The following is a 20,638-nucleotide window of genomic DNA, read 5'->3' as shown; positions in this document are numbered from 1 at the left end:
GCAGCGCTCCCGCGGGCGGCAAGCGCGGCCCCCGGGCCCCCGCACTGTGCCCCGCCGCGGGCCTCCCGGGGCTCGAGCCCGGCGGCGTCCGCCGCGATGGCCCTCAAGATGGTCAAGGGCAGCATCGACCGCATGTTCGACAAGAACCTGCAGGACCTGGTGCGCGGCATCCGCAACCACAAAGAGGACGAGGTGAGCCCGGCGCACCGCGCGGCCCCAAGACCGACCCGGACCCCGACTCCGGCCTCCAGCTGGTCCCCGAAGCCCTGCTCCCGACTCCAGCCCTGCCTGCTTGCCACCCGGGCCGCCCCACGCCCGTTTTCTCCCTGAGCCTCAGTTTACCCCCGAGGGCCGAAGACGGCCCCCGGACGGGACCAGAGCCGCGGTTCTCAAGACCTTCCTTACCTTCTGTGTGTGTCGGGTCTCCTGGGGGCCCTCCCGCTGGGTGACCCCCCCCGTGGCCTCAGTTTACCCTCTGGGTGTTGGACGCCCGCCTCCCTCCTTCCCGCAGGTGTCCGCGGAAGAGACTTGGAAGGGCCCTAGGTTCTCTCCAGGGCTCTGGACTCCTGGTTGGGGACCTTCCTCTCCGCGGGCCGCCCCCGCTAGTGCGCGTCCAGGTCGCTGTCTGGGGCCGGGTCCGGAATCGGGCCTTGCCTCCTGGGCCCGAGTCCTGGAAGGTGGGGCCGCCCCTCCGAGGGAGGGAGGGAGACAGTGGGATCCCTGACTCAAAATACGGAAGCTGCCGAGGGGTCCTGGAATGGGGAACCGCTTTCAACTAGAAACCCTAAAGGCAGGGCAAGGGGAAGGTTTTCCAGAAGTAAGATCGTAACCGTGGGCACCATTTCCTTCCCTCTGCCCCTCCCCCCAACCTGTGACCTAGATTTGAGAGGAATGGGGACAGTTAGTGGCCATCAGGACTCTGGCTTCCTAGAGCCCACACTCACACGAGGGGTCGTGAGAGAGCACCGCACTTTCCTAGGGGGAGGGAGTGGCCCTGAGGAACGGGTCCCACCACCAGACTCTCCCGCCCTGCTCACAATGGCGCCGGAAGCCCGGCAGTACCGGCTGGGAGGTGCACAGAAGTCAGGGAATTTGCTGGGAGGCACCCTCAGCCCAGGTCCATCTGCTGGGCCTGAGTTCCTGCCGTGCTGTTGCACGTTTTCAGAAGGGGCGTGACCTCCCCCGAAAAGTAATGGGGTTATTTTAGGTCATTTCCCTCCTCCTTTTCCGCACCTGAGTTTTGCCTGGAGTTAGAAGCTCTGGTCAGCAGTGTTGGTTACGTTATGTATCTCAGTCCTGGACCCCAGGGTCTGTGACTTGGAGAAGTAGCGGTTGGGATGGGTTTTACTTACCCAGGGTGGCCAGGCAAATGTGGAACACGTTCATACCCTCAGGTTCCTTTTGTGTGCTGGCTGACCACCTGATTGTCTGTGTTCGTGCGTCTTAGAACCCTGGGACCATGGCCCACTCCCGGTAGGGCGCCTCGACGCTTGGGGGGATGCTCACTGTTCCTGGGCCGTTCCCCGAGCCATACTTGATTCATTGAGAATCGCTGGCACCATCTCCACCCTTGGGGCCCTTTTCACGGGGGTGTTGTGGTGGAAGAGGCTGCTGTCGGAAGTCATCGAGGCCCGGGTTCTGCGTGGGTCCTGCCCTTGACCTGTGGGCGATTTGCAGGGACGCCATGGTCTCCTCACCAGAAGATCCTGGTGATCTGGAGGCTGGTTACTGAGGCCCCCGTTCTGGCCCCAGAACGTGCCCCTGTGCACACAGCAGATGACTTGTTACTCCTAGTCCCCCACTCTCTGGCTCCAATAGGCCCTTCCCTTCTACCCACCGCCCCCCAGCAAAGACACGCGTTTTCTGCAGCACTATAGTTCCTTCAGAGTGTACTGCTTAGAATAGATTTTAGCTTAACTTCTGCGTGGCATCCTACAAATGAGGCTCGAGGGGACCTTGAAAGCCACATGGAAACGCAGCGTGATTCACAGTAATTTAGTCATGTTGGGTGACCTGCGTCCAGGTTCTTGGGCCTCTTTGGATGAGGTGGAGAGAGCCACGCCTATACAGTGGGGATGACGGCCACCTCCCCACCTTGCTGCGCCCTTCTGAGGATTCGGCAGGTGCTGTAATGTGGGCTTCTGTGAGCACCAGAGCACCCGTGAAGCTGTCTGCTTGGCTCTTCCAAATCTCAGCCTGCAACCCCTTAGTGGGTTGTGAATTCACTTTAATGGGTTATGTTAAAAAGGAAACTAGAAAGTCCCAGTCCCGCATACACGTAGAGTAACTGCTGTTTTTTGAAACTTATTTCAGCTTAGGATAACTGTGTGCATGCATCGTATTGGGTTACTGTGGAAACATATTTCTTAAAATGAGTCCAAAAAGTTTGAAAAAGTGGTCTAATTCATATATTTCTGGGGTGCTTGAGTTTATTTTTAATCCTTAAGGTATCCTTAAGATAGAGCACAAATGATGTTGGCAGGTAGGGCGAAATCTGCTTGCAAATATCCTTGTTCCTAAACTTTGGGTATGATCGGGGGAGGGGGGAGCAGGCTCCCTGCTCTTGTGGGGCCCAGTGCAGGGCTTGATCCCCGGACTCCAGGGTCACGACCTGAGCCGAAGGCAGACAACTGACTGAGCCAGCCAGGTGCCCCTGCTCGATGTTTATTAAAGGAAAAGGGAAAAGCTCCCTCCCTGTAAATCAGTTTGGAGTGTATGCTTTGAGTGTTTTTTCCGTGCATAGAAATCGTGGGCAATTCTGAGCATGCTGGCAGTGCTCAGGGCCTGTTAAGATTCTGTTCTGCATCCGGGGGCGCCCAGCCAGCTCAGTCTGCAGAGCCTGTGACTCTTGAGCTCGGGGTCATGAGTTCAGGCCCCACGTTGGGCATAGAGTTTTCTTAGAAAAGATTCTGTTCTGCATCTCGTTAGTGCAGTGGTCCTTACTGACTGCGTCCCAGGATACAACGTATGAAGACCTCCCACAGGATCGTTAACATGTGCCTCCCCCTGGTCTGGGTGTTCGTGGTTTATTTCATTCCCAGCATTTAAGTGGCTTCACTTGGTTGGGTGCGGGCCCTGAGTGGATCTGCTAGTATCTGAATGGTGTCGACTTGTTTTTGCCTAGATATAGACACTTCCAACCCATGTAACTGTTGTTTCAGAACTTCAGACACTCATTCAGTTTGCCTAGAGTAGTGTTTTGAAATAAGGTGTAATCTGGGATTAAGATTGAACTGTATGGAATTGCTGATACTCCGTTGTTTCTGATCTCAAACATGGCAGTATCCTGGGGTTCAACCCAGGAAGTTGGTGCTGGGGTCATCAGGCCACGGAGGTGAGTCCAGGACTGGGGTCCGCTCCAGGGACAGTTACCGAAGTGTAGGTCATGTCTGGCCTGGTCAGGCACTCAGGGCTTTGTGGCTGTTTGTAAGAGGTTCCTTTTAGTTTAACAGTTTCTGAGGGGGAGCAGATACTAAATTTGAACTGAGTTTTTTTATTTTTCCTTAATAACGTGAGTCATTACCCTAAATCGAGGTCTCCCCCCTTGGCACCGCTGACATTCAGGACTGGATCATTTTGGGGGTTGGGTCTGTCCTGGGCACTGTGGGGGCTGAGCAGCATCCCTGGCCCCACCCACTCGATGCCAGGAGCATCCCACTTGTGACCACCACAGATGTCCCCAGACATTGCCCAGGAGAACTGCTGATCCACATTGATAAAAAAAAATCTCTCCAGATTCCCTAATGCTTTTCCCTTCATCCATGCATCCTGTGTTTCCTTCATCATCAGCATGTTGTTGGACCCTGTGATATTGTGATGTAAGAAATACATATTTTGGTCTTTGTCCCTCGCTCTAGGCACAGAGCTCCTAAAGTCTTTGTCATTTCCTAAGCGATAAAGGCATTAGGAACATCCTTGATACGTATTTGGCCTCCTCCCTAAGTTCCTGACCCTGAGCTCCCAGATCCGTTGGCATTTCCTGGGTGATCGAAGTGTCTTTCGTTCTAATGAGATGACCTGGTGGGCTCCTGGATGGGAGCAGGTCACCAGAGAGACCATGATTAGAAGCTTGGAACTTTCAGTCCCACCCCTATCTTCTGGGGAGGGGAGAGGGCTAGGTATTGAATTAATCATCTGTCATGCACATCTCTAAACCGTGGGGTTAGGAGAGGGTCTTGGTTGGTGAAAGCATCGTGTTCTGGGAGGATGGCGTGGTGAAGAGGCTCCCCAAGGCCAGGAGCTCCTATACTTGACCGCTCTGGACACCTCCTTGGGTACTTCTTCATCTCGCTGTTCGTTGTCCGGTCTGTCATGCTCTTTACTTTGTACTCAGCTGCTGAAGGCGAACAGGTGCTCTCCTGAGGTCTGTGAGCTGCTTTGGCAAATTAATCAGACCTGAGAGGAGGGGGTGTTGTGAACTCCAATTCATAGCCTGTCGGTCAGAGCACAGGTGACAGACAGCCTGGGCTGGGGGCCGGGGTCAGAGGTGGGTACAGTCGTGTGGGACCCAGCCCTGAGCCTGCCGGTGTCCCTCCCGGGCATGGGAGCCAAGGAAAACCGGTTCCAGACAGATGCGCAGAGTGCTGTCTAGATGTGCTTCTTTCCTAACCCTTATTCATTGTGCAGTCGTAGTGCGTTAGATGTTACGTAGTTTCTTCTGTTTGTTTATTTTTTAAGAATTTATTTATTTGACAGAGCAAAAGAGAGAGCACAAGCAGGGGGAGCGGCAGAGGGAGAAGCAGGCTCCCCGCTAAGCAGGGAGCCCGATGTGGGGCTCCATCCCAGGACCCTGGGATCAAGACCTGAGCCGAAGGCAGACGCTTCACCAGCTGAGCCACCCAGGAGCCCCTGTTATGTAGTTTAATTAATACAATTAGCTTAAGTTCTCTGATTGTAATTTCCTTGCTTTGCTTATAACTTAATACGGAAATTTGTGTCCCTACACGGTCTGGCGGACTGCTGCCTAAAGCATAGTTCTCTCGGCCCCGCTCCTTCCTTTGACGCTCGCCGCTGTAGGGGAGCCCCGTAGCTTGTGGGTGCTGTGGCTGACAGCACCTGGCTCTCTGTCTGCAGTCCTTGATTTACCCGTTTGACTGTTCTGGACTTCTGGGTAGTTTCCAGTCTGGAGCCTTCTATGAATGACTCTCCGGGCTGGGATTGCTGTCCACCTTCCTCGTGGGCGCTGCCCGCCTGCCAAGCACTTCTCCCGGCGCACGTCCCAGCACAGGCGATGAGCACCCCGGAGTAGTCTGGAACGGTCAGAACCTGCGGCCTGGGCAGGACAGACGGCAGTTTTCAGTTGCCTGACCGAGAACATAGCTGGGTGTGCTTTGCTCGGTGTGTGTCCGGTTGCATTCCTTGTGACATTGCCTCTTAGAGCTTGGTCACTTTTTCTGTTTGTCTGGCTGCCGATTTGTAAGGGCTTTTTAAGGGGCCCACTCGAGGCCGAAGGCATGGTACGTAGCCAGGCCGTGGGTGGGGCGGCTGAGAGGACCAAGGCTTGCGGTGGGGTTGTGTCTGCATTTGAACCAGCCTTGTGTGGTTCTTGTGTGCACTACAGTTGGGAGCGCCTGGGAGCAGTAGAAGGAAGGACGGGTGCCCTTTCCCTCAGTACTGTGGGGGCCATCCTGGGTGCTCACTCAATGCCGGGAGCACCCCCAGTCCTGACAGCCACAAATGTTCCCGGGGGGGCACGGTGACACCCCCCCCGGAACACCCCTCTGCTCTAGGAAATCTGGTTAGGAAGTCTGAGGCTTGACTATGGGCTTCCTCTCCCCCTCCCCCCCAGTCCATGGACCCCTCCCCTGCCTTGCCCAGGGCCTGTGGAGGGTACAGAGATGGCAGACACTCCCAGCCTCACCATCCCTCCTAGTCTTGGCTTCCCCAAGGCTGCTTACGTGGGCCACAAATTGGGCCACGTTTTGTGATCCTGTCCTTGTTACGCGGGCAGCACCCAGGCTCACGGGTGGGTCCTGGCACCATTGTCCCCTATGGTGGGACCCTGGTATGTGGGGTCATCTCCTGCCTCTCCTTGGAGTCCACAAGACAGATGTTCTTTCAGCAGAGGACTTGGACCTTTTCCCTGACTGTCTGGGCAGCTCGATCAGCCGGGACTGGTCTCCAGCGGCTCTGCCGGGTCTCCAGGCGGTGGGGCCTGTAGCAGGGAGGAGGGGCTGCTGCTGTAGGACACACAAGAGCAGGCACAGCGGAAGCGCTGTGAGCGTCTGCAGAACCGGAAGCAGCAGGTCCGTCCAGGTCTCCTGTGGACTAACGTGGGGGTTCCAGATGATCCGAGGTGGTTTTTCCTCTACACAGTGTTACTGAGCTGCAGTTTACATACCATAACATTCATCTGCTTTAAGCTTGAAGTTCAGTGGAAGTTTTTAAAAATTTCATTTATGGGGCTCCTGCATGGCTCAGTGGGTCAAGCATCTGACTCTTGATTTTGGCTCAGGTCATGATCTCGGGGTCATGAGATGGAGCCCTGCATTGGGCTTCTTGCTCAGCCTGGAGTCTGCTTGAGAGTGTCTCTCCGTCTGCCCTGCCTCCTGCTCACATGAGTGTGCACACGTGCACTCTCTCACAATAAAATCTTAAAAAGAAATAAAAACAAAAATGTCATTTATTTAAAGTAATCTTTGTGCCCAACGCGGAGCTCGAACTCCTGACCTTGAAATCAAGAGTCACATGCTCTTGCGACTGAGCCAGCCAGGTACCCCCAGGTTCAGTGAGTTTTATTATTTACAGGAGCGTACAGCCTTCAGCACGATACCACTTTAGAACGTTTCCATCACCCCCAGAAGAAACCCATGCCTGTTTACGGACACTCCACCTCCCACCCCCACCTCCCCTTCCCCAGCTCCCTTAGTCTACTTCTGTTTTTTGTTGTTTTGTTTTGTTTGAGATTTTAATTATCTACTTCAGAGAGAGAGAGCACAAGCAGGAGGAGCAGCAGAGGAAGAGGGAGAAGAGGGAGCCACAGAGCCCTGATGTGGGGGGCTCGATCCCGGATCTTGACCAGAGCTGAAGGCAGACGGACACCCAACTGACTGAGCCACCCAGGCGCCCCCCTACTTCTGGTTTTATGTGTTTGTAGCAAAGGCTTTTGTTTATTATTTTTTAAAAGATTTTGTGTATGTATTTTGAGAGAATGCCTGAGCGGGGGGAGGGAGAGAGAGAGGATCTCAGGCAGACTCCCCGCTGAGTACAGAGCCAGACGCAGGGCTCCATCCCACAACCCTGAGATCACGACCTGCATGGAAACCATGAGTCAACACTTAACGGACTGAGCCACCCAGGCGCCCCGGCACCAAAGGCTTTTGAATGGTGTTCCCGCCCTGAGGTGGGCCTCGCTACCCTTTGGGCCGTGGGTGATGTGGGCCATGAGGGTGACGGGAAAGTCATGGTTGTGCATAGGCTCTGGAGGCTGGATGCAGGGGGAGGCGTCCCTGAGGTGGGGAGGGGGCAGGACGGGGGTGGGACTGTCCGCTTTCTGTCCTGCTCCAGCCTCACTCTCTTCGGGTGCTGGAACTATAGTGGATCTGGGTGTTGGTGTGGGGGCCCTCGGGTTTGTGCTTCTCCCAGGTCGCTGAGGCTCGTCTTGGCTGCAGGGGGTTTGGAGCCCAGCCACGGCCGAATGAAAACGAGGACAGCAACCTCCGTGGTTGCTTACGCTTGGACGCAGTCAGTTGAACTTCTTTTATTTCCTCACTGACTTCTCTACATTTTTGGGTTAAAAGGTATTGAGGGGCGCCTGGGTGGCACAGCGGTTAAGCGTCTGCCTTCGGCTCAGGGCGTGATCCCGGCGTTATGGGATCGAGCCCCACATCAGGCTCCTCCGCTGTGAGCCTGCTTCTTCCTCTCCCACTCCCCCTGCTTGTGTTCCCTCTCTAACTGGCTGTCTCTATCTCTGTCGAATAAATAAAATCTTTAAAAAAAAAAAAAAGGTATTGAAACGCTGGTGATGGTAGACAGCAACCAGGTTTTTTTCATTCGGAAGGTGGGTGAAATTGTCCCCACCCTATCCCAGTTGTGATGACTGGAAAATTTCTGGCCTGAGAAATTGGAAAGGTTTGGAACACTGATATAGTTAGGCTTCTCACTAGGACATTCCATGCACGCTAGCTCTGGTGGTCTCAACCCCGAAGGGGCCCAGAGGTCACAAGACTGCTGGGGCTCATGCCCATGAAGTGAGTGGTGTGGGCTCCAAGTCCCTGAGCTGGGGAGCCAGTGGGGCCCACAGCCAACTGTGGGGGGGCCTGTTTGGGACAGTCCAGAGAACCTCTGGAAAATGTCAAGGGTTGGAGCAAGTGAGGTGCCCTTTAGCAAGTGAGCAGACAGTTGGGCTGGTCCATGCAGCACTGGACACCAGCCACCGAGCCAGGCAGAGACACGGACGACACTCAGCGGCACATCCCTAAGTGAGAGTGGCCGGCCTGAGAAGGCCACACACCCTGTGGTTCCAAATCTAGGACGTTCTGGAAAAGACAGAACAGCGGAGGCGGTGGGGCGCCTGGGTGATCAGCCATTAAGCTTCTGCCTTCGGCTCAGGGTGTGATCCCAGTGTTCTGGGATCGAGCCCCACATCGGGCTCCTCCGCTGGAAGCCTTCTTCCTCTCCCACTCCCCCTGCTTGTGTTCCCTCTCTCACTGGCTGTCTCTCTGTCAAATAAATAAAATCTAAAAAAAAAAAAAAAAGAACGGTGGAGGCGGTAAAAGGGCCTGCGGTGGCTGGAGTGGGGGGCGCTGATGGGGCCGAGCACAGAGGGTCAGGAGGGCCGGGAACAACTCGGTGCCACGCTGTGATGGCGGATCAGTGTCCGTGACGTTCGTCCAAACCCACAGGGCGTGCGGCACCGACTGAGCCCCGGTGTCACCTGTGGACTATTGTTAATAATTTTGCAGTGTCAGTGTGTCAGCTGTCACAAAGATCGGACTCTGGAGGGGATGTTGCTAATGGGGGAGGCTGTGCATTTACGGGGAGAGGGTGGCTGGGGGAACTCCGTCTTCCACTCTGTTTTAGTGTGAAACTAAAATTGCTCTTAAAACAAGTCCAGGGTCCAGCCCGTGGTCTTTGAGCTGCCTGCACTTCTGAAACAACTGTAAGGCTTTGCAAAACCCACACCGGGCCTCACCCTGGAGATCCTGACTCCACTGGTCCAGGGAGGGCTAACTAGGAATCTGCTACGGGTTTTTGTTTTACTTTTGATTGTTAGATTTAAAAAAGTGCTCCAGGGAACTCTGCAAAGTGGCCAGGATTGAAATGGCTATTTCATATTAGACCTAAGGAGTTCTCGTGTAGGGGAAATTTGAGTCCTTTGTTCTAGGTTAAATTCTCTAACAAAAATGATGTGGAAAGGGCATGCGTTTCGGTTCTTGGTTTGCTCTGTGCTGAAGTGTGAATTTGCACAGAACAGGCTGAGGTATTTGAGAAACGGAATCATGCTTTTACCCCCATTTCTTTCTTTTTTTTTTTTTTTAAGATTTTATTTATTTGTCAGAGCGCGCGTGTGTGTGCACGCGAGAGCCCGCGAGCAGGGGGAGCAGAGACAGCAGAGGCAGACTCCACCCCGAGCAGGGAGCCTGATGTGGGACTCGATCCCAGGACCCTGGGTTCCTGACCTGAGTCGAAGGCAGACGTTTAACCGATTGAGCCAGCCAAGCGTCCCCCTCTCCTTCCTTGCTTGCTGGGTTTCTCCGTCTGTTAAGCATCCAACTCTCAATCTCTGCCCAGGTCTTGATCTCATCAGGGTTGTGGGTTCAAGCCCTGTGTCGGGCTCCACACTGGGCATGGAGTCTGTTTAAAACAAATTAATAAATGTCAAGGGTATGTAGTCATTTATAACTTAGACTTTAACATCTTTCTAATTTATGTTTTTATTACAGCTTTCTGGATCTAGGTCATGTCCACGTGACCTGACCAATTTTGTTTTCTTGTTGTAAAAGGGGAGTAGACACTCTGCTTTTTTGTTAGCGGTGTTGTATGTGAATGAAAGAGGAACGTCACGTCTGTGTTCCACTTTCCTTCCTTTACCTTCTTGCAGCTCCGCGTAGGTAATGTTTAAGTCCTCCCGAGTGAGCAGCAGATAGAGTCTTCTCTGTCCTTATGATGCCCCTTTCCTGTCTGCAGGAGCCATGAGCCGTGCATCTCTTTTCCACCTAAAAACTGGTGTTCAGGCAGGGCCTTGCTGAAAGTCAGCCACTCATCCTTGAGGCTCATCTCTCCTCCCCGGTGAATGCTCTGAAGTGCAGGGACGGATGTCACCGGCCTCCGTGCGTCTGCCTCTCTTCCCTGGGGGATGTTGTCTTTGGGAAGAGACTTCAGGTCAGCAGTTTTCCCGCTTTTGCGTGGCCTGTGTGGTTTGTGATGACAGCGTGGAATCCTTTCTCCCCTGTAGGTAGCCCGTGCTTTTCGGCTGGCTCCGTCAGAAGAGCATGTGACGCTTGCTCTCAGGGCCGTGAGTTCGAGCCCCACACTGGGTGTAGGGATTATGTAAATAAACAAACTTAAAAAAAAAAAAGATTCTCTACTAGTTTTCGTTTTTTGGTAGTTTGACTTTGACTTGTCTGAGTGTGGTTTTCTTTTCATTTTCCGTTCATGGGTGCTGAATTTCTTGAACTTGTAAATTTGTCTTTTACCAAATTTGGGGAGGTTCTAGCCCTTCATTTTTCAAATATATTCTCTTTCCCACCCTTTCCTTTCCGGGACACCAGTCGCTTGCGTGTCACACCTTGTGGTGGTGTCCCACAGACCGTGAGGCTCGCCTCATCTTTTCTCAAATTTTCTGTCCTTCTGACCGGATGGTTTCTTTTGTTGTAGCTTCAAATTTGCTGACTTCCTCTCTCCATCTCCAGTTTGCTCTTCAGTCCATTCAGTGACTCCTGTAGTTCACAAATTGTTTCTCAATTCTGGAATCTCCGTTTGCATATTTTGTATCACTTGACTTTCTCTGCTGAGACTTCCCCTCTTGTTATTCTTTACGGGCATATTTGTTTCTGGTCCATGGGAGCATGGTTACAGTTGTGAAGCTGAAATCTTTGGGTGTTAATTCCATCACTGGGGCTAGCTCAGGACCAGTGCACCTTGATTGTCGTCTTCTCTTGCGTGTAGTTAGTATTTTCTTGTTTCTTATCTTGAATGACTTCAGATCGTATCCTGAGTGTCGTGACTGGCGTGCTGTAGAGGCTTTGGATTCTGTTACGGTCTCTGAGAAGTCCTGTCCGGGGGCAGTCAGCTTGTCTGGGCTGAAACTCCAGCTTGTCCTCTCACGGGCAGGAGTCAGGTGAAATGTGTTCACTTCCAGCTTCAGCTGGCCGTGCGCAGCGTGCCGTGCGTGCCTAGCTCCGGGGTCTGCCGGGCTTTGGGCTGAGTTTATATGCAGAGTGTGGGGACCACCCCCCACCCCCTCTCCTCCAGGATTTCCTTCCTCGCTTGGCAGCTGCTGTGTTAGCCCTAGTCTCTGCTTTCTGGTTCTTGAAGCCGGGAGACACAGGCCAGCGACTCTGGGTGCTGGAGATGAAAGCCACAAAAACCATGACACCCAGCACCTCTGTGCTTCCTCTGCAGTGCCTCCAGACTGTTTTCAAGCTGTGGGAGGCTTGGTCTGATAGGAGCCACTTGGACATCAGCAGTGGTGGACTGTGCCGGGTGCTCCTGAAAGCTGGGTTGGGGGGCCCCTAGACGTCCAGAAGAGCGCGTGCGCGGGTAGACTGCGTTTTATTGATCCACCAGCAGCGGCAGAACGTTGAAGTTTCTTCTCTGCGGCTCTCGTGAGTCACGCTGCTCTGTACGTTCAGGTGGTAGTGTTTGTTTGGACACTGTTTCGGGTGTTCTTGGGTGTACACGCAGGGCGGGACTCTGTTTACCCTTCCAGGAGCTGCCAGGCTGTCTCCGCAGCGCTGCACCCTCTTCCATCCCTGCCGTCTGTGCGTGACGGCCGGTGTCTCCAACACCTGTGACTGTCTTTTTGTTCTTTCCCCTTGAAGTCTTTCACAGTCGTGATCCAGGACACTGGAGGGGATCTGTGCGCCAGTACAGGAAGTAAAGATCCCCGAGTGGGATTTAGTAATTCGAAGCCTGTTGGAAGGATATAGTGACACTTGTTCCATGGCACCGACTCCCAGCCATAAACTATTCATAAAACACCCGTGGCTGGGAGAGGGCCTGAGGGCTCCTTTCCCCATGAGCTTGTGCTTCAGGCAACGGAGGGGCTCGGGCCAGAACAGGGTGTGGTCTGGGGGGGACGTGGACGGAGGGTGTGGGGTCAGGGCCTTCGGAGCAGGAGTCTTCTGTCTGTGCCTGCCACCCAGGTCTCTTGGGAAGCGGTCACTCCTGCGGTGGCGCTGCGGGGGCCGACCGTTGACTCCTGCTACCTGGTGGACGGGTGGGGACATTCTAGTGGTTGTTGCTCTTGGTCAGATGACGGACAGGAGGCTCCTTGTGCTTCATGGAGTGCCGGGCATGTGTGGGGCTTGGGTGTTGGCAGGACAAACTCATTGTGAGCCCTGCGGTGGCCGTTCACCTCATGGGTTCTCTTTGGGGCTGTGTGTCTCCGGGGCAGGGGTGATGGGAGCCTTGTGTCCCGCTGCCCCCAGGAGGCACGGCAGTGGCTCTGGTCCTCATGTATCCGAACTGCTTCAGGTCAAACCTGTGTGAGTGGTAGACAAGCTGAATTCGTGAGGAAACCAAGGGAATCCTAAAACATATGTTCTCACAAACACTGCAGCTCAACTCACAAGAGCAGAAAATGGGAAAGATGCAGGTGTCCGTCCTCTAGTGGCCAGATGAACACCTGGTGGTCTGTACGCGTGTGGCAGGGACGGGACCCCTTTCTGCAGCGTGCATGAGCCCTGACATGCTGCTCCTTGAAGAAGCCCCTGGAAGCCACAGAGACCCAGAGCAGTTCCAGGAGAGGCCTGTGGGGGTGGGGAGGGCTCGGTGTTGAGCAGCCGGCTGCGTGTCGGCCTCAGAGGTGCCCATGAGGTGAACGGTGGGCAGGGACACCAGGCGGGGGGACCTCGGGGTTGCTTCCTGGTTTTGTGCAGGTTTCATGTGCACGTTGTTAAAAGGCTAAACTAGAGAATCAGGAAGATTTCCATGTCTTAACTTTCTGTGTTGAAATTATTCTTCTTTAACTTTTAACACTTTTCCACGTAGAAGATATCAGCCAGGGGCACCTGGCTGGCTCCGTCGGAAGAGCGTGCAACTCTTGATCTTGGGGACGTTGATCTTGAGTCACAATCTTAGGGTCGTGAGTTCGAGCCCATGTTAGGTGTAGAGATTGCTTAAAAATAGAATCTTTAAAAAAAAGAGAAAGAAAAAAGAAAAAAAAACAACAACACGAGCGCCACCCCCACGTTAGGAATGCGGAGTAAGTGCACGTTGAGGCACCTGGAGCGTCACTGGTCTTCTTCCCTGGGAGGGCTACGAAGGAGTCCCGGGCATCTCACCACACTGAAATGGCCCTTTTGTGTTTTAGAGCAAGCGTGAGAGAGTGCGGCTGTGGGAGCAGCAGGGAGGGGAGAGGGAGAACTTCAGGCCGACTCCCGCTGAGCGCAGAGCCCAGCAGGGGCTTGATGTCATGACCGGAGCCGAAATCAAGAATTGGGTGCTCAGCCAACGGCACCAGCAGGCGCCCCCGAAATGGCTTTTTAAGTAACAGCTTTGTTAGATGTTCACATGTCCTACAACTCACCTGTTTAAAGAGTTCAGTTCAGCGGTTTTAGTACGTTCACAGAGTCGTGCAGCCAGCACCGCTGTCCGTTTTAGAACATTCTGGCACCGCAGGAAGAAACCCCAGCCCCCAGCACCCACAAAGCCCCTTCCTGTGTCTGTGATGGGCCTGCTCGGGCTGTGTCACGTGAATGGAATCATGCGCTGTGTGGCCTTTTGGGTTTGGCTTCTTTCTGCAGTAATGATTCCTAACTCTCTTAGGCATTTGCAATTTCTCATTTTTTGTTTCCTTTCAGGCGAAATACATCTCTCAGTGCATTGATGAGATCAAGCAAGAGCTGAAGCAGGACAACATTGCAGTAAAAGCAAACGCAGTCTGCAAGCTGACCTATGTAAGTACTGAGCGCTGTTTGCTCGGGACGGCGCTTCCCACACCCCTGCTGCGGTCAGGCTGCTTTTCTGTCTGTCCTTCTGTCCACCTATTTCTACCCACCTGCCAAGCAGGGATCGACACCAGTAGCTCCAGGCGCTGGCCTTGGCATGCAGGACTGATTTCTCAGAGTTGAGAGCGGTCGTGCTGTGATGACCCCATGGCATGGTGGACCCCACCTGGCCTGGGCCACGCCCCTCTCGTCTGGTCTCTTCTCTGGTCAGAAGGGAGGGGGAAGTCTTGCCAGGGGCATCCTGTCACCTTGGAGCTTTTGGGAGGAGCCAGTTCATTCTCATTGATGGGGAGTCTTAACCAGTGCTTGTGGCTGCTGGCATTTCAGCTGCCGACGCCTAGCTTCCACCTTTGTGATTTACCTGTCCCTGTAGCTCTAAATGCAAGGACTAGCATCTGAAGACACGAAATCCTCCAGGGTGTGCGTGCGGCGAGGCCCGGCCAGTGGGGGCGCGCATGGTGTTTGCTCTTCCGCCAGCCGAGACAGGGCGTTGAATGTTGGGGTTCAAGCCTCGGTGTGTGACTGGAACTCACTGTGCCTGTCTTTCCAACAGTTACAGATGCTGGGGTATGACATCAGCTGGGCTGCCTTCAACATCATAGAAGTGATGAGCGCCTCCAAGTTCACGTTCAAGGTGAGGTAGCTGAGCTTGCCGTGGGGCCCGAACCGCGTGGTGATGGGCGGAGGGCGTGAGAGCGTGAGGCCGTGCTCTGCAGAAACAAGAGTGTGGGACGCGAGCCTCAGCCCCTCAGATGCCGTGGCGGTGTGCGTTGTGTTCTCCGTGAACTCTTACCTGCGTGGTGTGTCCGTGAAATGACGGGTTCCTGGGGTTAGTTATGTATTTTGTAATAGTAGTTAAAACAAGCTTGTAATTTTTCCCCCAAAACAAGCAAAACTCTTACTCGGAGGCCGCCACGTGCCCCCAGCCCCAGGGCCTCCTAGTGGATTCTGAGCATTTTCCTTCACCTCTCGGAGGCCCGCTTGCAAGTATCTGGGGTGTGGCCTCCTCACTTGGCACCGCAGCATGAGCGCGACTCCCTTCAGTACCTGTTCTGCGGAGTGATCGTCAACACCCACGGCCACTGGGGGGTGCTGCGTCGTTTTCCTGGGCCGGGGCAGGTTTTGACGGGAACGTGTGCCAGCCACGAGGCTAGACCGTTTCCAGCTCCCTGGGCCGCAGCGCCCGCCTGTGGGTCACTGCCTGGGTCAGTCTCGGGCTCCGTCTCAGGCTCCATCTGACGGACACAGTCCTGCCTGCAGGCCGCTTTCAGTGCGGCCACAGAGGAGGCACTCTGCTTGGCCACGAGAGCCTCACGCTCACGTGCAGGAGTGGCGGGTCTGCGTCGGCCCGGCAGGGAGGTCTGAGTGCTCAGAAAAGCTGGCCTTTACGCTGGCTCCCATAGTCCGTCACGAAGGCAGTTCCGGGCTGCCGGGGGCAGTCAGGACACGTGCTGGAGGAGGACTGGGTGGTGTGGCTGGCCTTACAAGAACTCTGTGTTTCAAAGACTGCATCCTTGGAGCTCTGGCTGGTCCCTCCTCCTCCCGGAATGACTTCCTGGCATCCACGCCCTGTGGCCCCGCGGCCAGCCGCAGGTGTCACTGCCTGGCTCGGGGCTGCTTGGCACAAAGTTCAGGGGACGGGCTGGGGGCTCCCCCCCTGGGGTGTGCGGCCCTTGTCTCGTGGCTGACGCCCTCATGTCTGACTCACAGCGGATCGGCTACCTTGCTGCTTCCCAGTGCTTTCACGAGGGGACTGACGTCATCATGCTGACAACAAACCAGATCCGCAAGGTAGGCGGCCTTCCCGCCCCCGTGGCTGTCATCGGCCCTCCCTGAGCACCCTCCTGTCACCCTGGCCCCACAGTGTTCTCCACACTGGCCTCTCTGGTGCTCCGAGCGATTGGCGAGTAGAAAGCGCTGGGGTCAGCAAGCTCTCGCTGTTGTGACCCCCGTCATAAGCCAGTGGCTTCCAGACACCACTGCGCTATTGTCAGAAGATACCCAGAAGTGGTGTGGCAGGTCTGTCTGTCTGCTCTCGGGCAGCGGGCGAGGCCAGAGAGTTGCCAGACTTCCCTCTTGACTCGCTGGGGTCCTCTGGGTGTTGGAAGGCTGGCTCCCGGCCGCGGTCCTCCTCTCATGCCCTTCTCCCTCTGGCTGCGGTGCTGAGGTTGCACACCCTTCCCCTGGGGGCCTTTCTGCCCCCTGGGTCTTTTTTGAGAGAGAGGGAGAGCACATGTGAACAGGGGAGAGGATGGGGGAAGGAGCAGAGGGAGAGGGACAAGCAGTCTCCGTGCTGAGCACAGAGCCCAACTTGGGGCTCAATCTCATGACCGTGAGATCATGACCTGAGCCAAAACCAAGAGTCGGGTGCTTACCTGACTGCACCCCCCAGGTGCCCCTGCCCAGCGGGTCTTCTGAGTCACATTGCGTGTGTCTTAGTCATGGAAAATTTGTGTGTTTGGAGATGGTCGTGAAGATCACCGAGTAATATATTTCTTCCTTGGCCCTGGAGCTTTGAGCATCATTTGTGGAGTAACGAGGGGGTGTCAGAATCAGAAGCTCGGCGGTGGTTGGGTGCACAGACCAGACCCTATGAGTTGTGGTTGCCCCCGCGGGGGGACCTGGGGACCTGGCCTGCGCTCCTGGGCAGACCCCACGGCACGCCGGCAGCACTGCGCTGGCCAGAGTACTGGTTGGCACAGGGTGGGCTGCTGGACCGAGCCCCGAGCTGTGGCTCTGAGACCAGTGTGGGTCAGGTTGTGCGGCAGCACTGGGCGTCGTGGGTGCCACAGGGCTGTGAGGGGCAAGCTCAGCTGGGAGCAGCCGGCGGGGCTGTGTCATGGGGGCGCAGGGAGGAGGACAGTGAGGGACTCTGGCCCAGCTTGGGTTTTCCTGCCGGCCGTCTGGGCACAGGCACGCCCCCTACCCGCCCCTTTGTAGCAACCTCCGATGGCATGGAGACGTGCCGGAGCAGGTCACCTAGATCTCCTCTGCTGGGGAGACAGCCCGAGCCTGAGATGTCCCATAATGGAGCGGAGGGTACCCCTGCTCTGTTGTAAAACATTCTCCTCCGTTCTCTTCCCCAGTGTTTGTAGTCTGCACGCGGCTCATTTTAAATAAACCCACGGTTTCTAGAACAACTTCGTAGACCGTCCCTGTCCCCCAGTCTCCATCCCCCTCAACTGGGGCTCTCCCCGCTTAACGGTGACCTGAGTGTCCTCTCCACAAACGTCCATTTCTGAAAAACCCCGTGGTGACTCTTTGCCGGCCCTTTGTAAGTCACGCTGGGTTAGGAGCGGTCCTCTAGGACCCGAGTTCTGTACCGTGGGTCCAACGCACTTTTACCTGTCAGCCCGGGCCGGGGTGGATTTTAGGAGTCTGTTTTCAGGTTATTACTGCTATCCAGAAGGTGACCTCTTAAAACGTTTCTTCGTGTGTTTTTACCATGTCTGTGAGATGTTTGGGGAGTTCCTCAGGAAAGTCTCCTCAGAGCAAGTGTATGATACAAACATTGTTTTGCTGATGTCACGGCGAGGCCGTTGTGCGACCAGGGGTCTGGGCGTGCGCCACTCTCATGGCTGGTTTTATGCTCACCTGAGAGAGGAAAGTCAGGCCAGAGCTGGCCTGCCTTCGGGAGGGGCCCAGAGGAGCTGTCCTGGCTGTCGCGGAAGAGAAACCCCAGGAACGGGAGAGGTTCTTGGCTTCCGCTCTGGCCCCTCAGCCCTGGGGTTCTCGAGCAGGTGGCCGCCTCAAGAGCTGGCATGCCGGCCTGGGCCTACACTGAGGGCCGCGCTCACTGGGTGCCCCGTGCCCGGCAGGGCTGGGGCCGTTCTCCCTGGAACTGGCTGCTGCTTGTTGGTCCTCACGTAGGCCCAGCCCCAGACCCCAAGCTGGGAGCCGGTGATGATCTGTCGGCGCCTGTCTGCTGACTCTTCTCCCTCCCTTTCCAGGACCTGAGCAGCCCCAGCCAGTACGACACTGGTGTTGCACTGACTGGCCTGTCCTGTTTTGTTACCCCAGATCTTGCCAGGGACCTGGCCAATGACATCATGACACTGGTGAGTTTATGAGTGTGCCCAATCCTTTGTGATGTGATTTGGTCCATCCGGGGGCCTGGAAAACCGAGGTTAAACTCACACCAAGACACTTGGGCGTGCAGAAATGGGCAGGGTTCCCCCAGATGAGACAGGAAACCGAGTTGCTGTGTCTCCCCCCACCAAACCCCCCCCCCCCNCCCCCCCCCCACTGTGGGGCCCAGCCTCGGGCCGTTGTCACCCTCACATTCTTTCTTCACCTCCTTTCAAACAGCCCCGCTTGGGGCAAAGGTGGGTGGCGCCCGGGGCGAGCACCCATGCCATCCAGCGCATGCCCCGCCAGCTCCCGCCTCACTGGTTCCCAGCAGGCAGTGCGCAGTTAGCTTGGTCCTTCCTGCTCCGTCCCTGATGCGTGTGTCTTTCTTTGGCCATGGAGTGACTTCTTGTATTTCAGTCCATTTGAAAGGCAAAAACCCCCAGCCACTGCTGACCTCCAGGGTGTCCAGAGCATTTTTCTAAAATGCGGACGTCCTCTTACAAGTCCTGGTTCTCAGAGGCATCAGTCATTCACCCAACTCTCCAACTGATTGGGAGGCCGTTTCCCATCCGCTTTTATCTGGACAGAGCACAAGGGTGGCTGCTTTCCTCTCTGGAGAGTTCTGTCCATATGGGTTAGCCTGTTTGTCGTGCAGATGGATAGGTCCGGGCTTGTGGTTTCTGACGGTATGTGCTAGCAGCTTCTAGATCAGGGGCCGGTCCATCACAGCCCTGCCACGTGCAGCTGGCCACCTGCTGTCAGTCGCTTTGCCCACACCTGGCCCTGCTCTTCTGTTCACGTGGTGTCCCTGGTGGCTTTCAAGCTGCCACCGCGAGACCACGGACATGCCCCCTGGCCACAAAGCTGCTGATGCGGTGCTGGTGAAAGTAGCTGCAAGCCCGGGAGTCCACTAGTGAGTCATGGGGGCTGGGAGCTTTCTCGGGGTGTGGCCTTCCTGGCCAGAGCAGAGTTCCAAAAGGACGAGAGCTCTGGGATGGTTCAGTGTGGAGGGGAGCCCTGGACACCCCTCAACGGCCTGCTCTGGGGACAGACCTTGGATGCCAGAGGAGTCGGAGGCCAGCGTTGACTGGCGTAGGCTCTTTTTCCAGTTAAAGTCCCTTCCCTCTCTCTCCCTTCATCGGGTTCCAGTGAGTCTGAGAAGGGTCTCGGCCTCTGGAGGGGGCAGGCCTGGGGTCATGGACATAGGGAAGCTGGTTTCAATTCCATGCAAGACCCTGTTGTGTGGGCCCTGCGCTTGGGGCCACAGTGCCAGTGTGCAGGCCCCCTCGAAGGCCAGAAACCAGATGAGCCGGAGGGGGGGTTTCCCTCCGGGTGATGGAGGGGACACACGGGTAGGTGTGGGACTGTGAGCAGGGCGGGTGCAGGGAGGCGTGGGGGGGGAGGGGAGAGGGGCAAGTCCCGGGAACAGTGGCCGTGCAGAGGGGAGGCTGACTGGCCCTCTACTCCTGCAGATGTCGCACACCAAGCCGTACATCCGGAAGAAGGCTGTGCTGATCATGTACAAGGTGTTCCTGAAATACCCCGAGTCGCTGCGCCCCGCTTTCCCCCGCCTGAAAGAGAAGCTGGAGGACCCTGACCCCGGTTTGTTGATTTACGATGGGACGGTGGGGGGTGCAGGTCTCTGCCGGCATCTGCGAGGACCTGGTGGAGGATGTTGCAAGGATAGAGTTGAGGGGCCCTGGGTCCTGGGACTTCCATCCTGGTGTCCCACCATAGACAGCATCTCCTTACTTTTTGCTACCATGAGATACCAGGTCTGCCTTCTGCTTTCCCCGCTCTGGCCCTGGAATCTGCCATCCAAGGGGCTGGTCCCATTTGTTGGTGTGGGACGTAAACACCAAACTCTGGGCCCTGGGTGTCCCCTCTTCACGGGCATCACTCAGTAGACACCAGCCATCCACACACGGGGGAGTGCCTGGCTGTCTGTCTGTACACTGGCATTCATGACTATTCTGACACCTTGACTCTGGTCCCACACCGCAGGGCTCATGCCAGCCTTCCTCCTGTTCTCTGTCAACCCTTCCCTCATCGAGGACTCTGGGCTGAGCACACGTCACACAACTTCTCTAAAAATGAGGCAAGGTTTGGCTTGTCTCGGGGGAACCTGCCTTATATCAGGGAGAATGGCAGGGTGTGGAAAGTTCTGGTAGGGGAAGTAGGAGCCAAGGCGGCAGGCGCGGTGGGTGTCCTGCACCGGAGTTACTTGGATCCTTCAGGGGCCAGCCCCACAGACTCAGGCAGCACTCGGCTCTAGGAAGCCTGATCCCCTCGGAGGTTGGTGCTTGAACCCTGTCCCCCGGTGATGAGCACAGTGCCAGGCACAAAGCAGGGGTTCCTGCACTTGGGGTGACCAGCCTACTGAGGAGGACCGTCCTCCCGGATAAGGGTGCAGCCTCCATGCTGATGCTGCTCTCACTGACGAGGAGCTTCCC

At 55.8% G+C, this 20,638-nt stretch overlaps 1 protein-coding gene across 5 annotated transcripts in view; it reads left to right on the top strand.

Annotated features, from left to right (window-relative positions):
• Window positions 1-6: 6 nt before the first annotated feature.
• AP3D1 (adaptor related protein complex 3 subunit delta 1) overlaps window positions 7-20,638 on the top strand; it is a 39,397-nt gene continuing 18,765 nt past the window's right edge. For 3 of the 5 annotated variants that reach the window (XM_034657417.1, XM_034657415.1, XM_034657416.1), the window contains exons 1-6: window positions 7-192; window positions 13,968-14,063; window positions 14,668-14,748; window positions 15,825-15,905; window positions 18,065-18,172; window positions 19,658-19,787. In XM_034657417.1, the coding sequence (XP_034513308.1) occupies window positions 97-192; window positions 13,968-14,063; window positions 14,668-14,748; window positions 15,825-15,905; window positions 18,065-18,172; window positions 19,658-19,787 (592 nt within the window). In that variant the 5' untranslated portion in view covers window positions 7-96. Of the gene's footprint in view, window positions 193-13,967; window positions 14,064-14,667; window positions 14,749-15,824; window positions 15,906-18,064; window positions 18,173-18,475; window positions 19,099-19,657; window positions 19,788-20,638 lie in introns of those variants that run through there. The other 2 variants (XM_034657418.1, XM_034657419.1) reach the window with 2 other exon arrangements.

This window comes from Ailuropoda melanoleuca, chromosome 4, assembly GCF_002007445.2.
Source record: "Ailuropoda melanoleuca isolate Jingjing chromosome 4, ASM200744v2, whole genome shotgun sequence".
NCBI classification, from domain to species: domain Eukaryota; kingdom Metazoa; phylum Chordata; class Mammalia; order Carnivora; family Ursidae; genus Ailuropoda; species Ailuropoda melanoleuca.
This window is presented reverse-complemented; position numbering and strand designations above follow the sequence as displayed.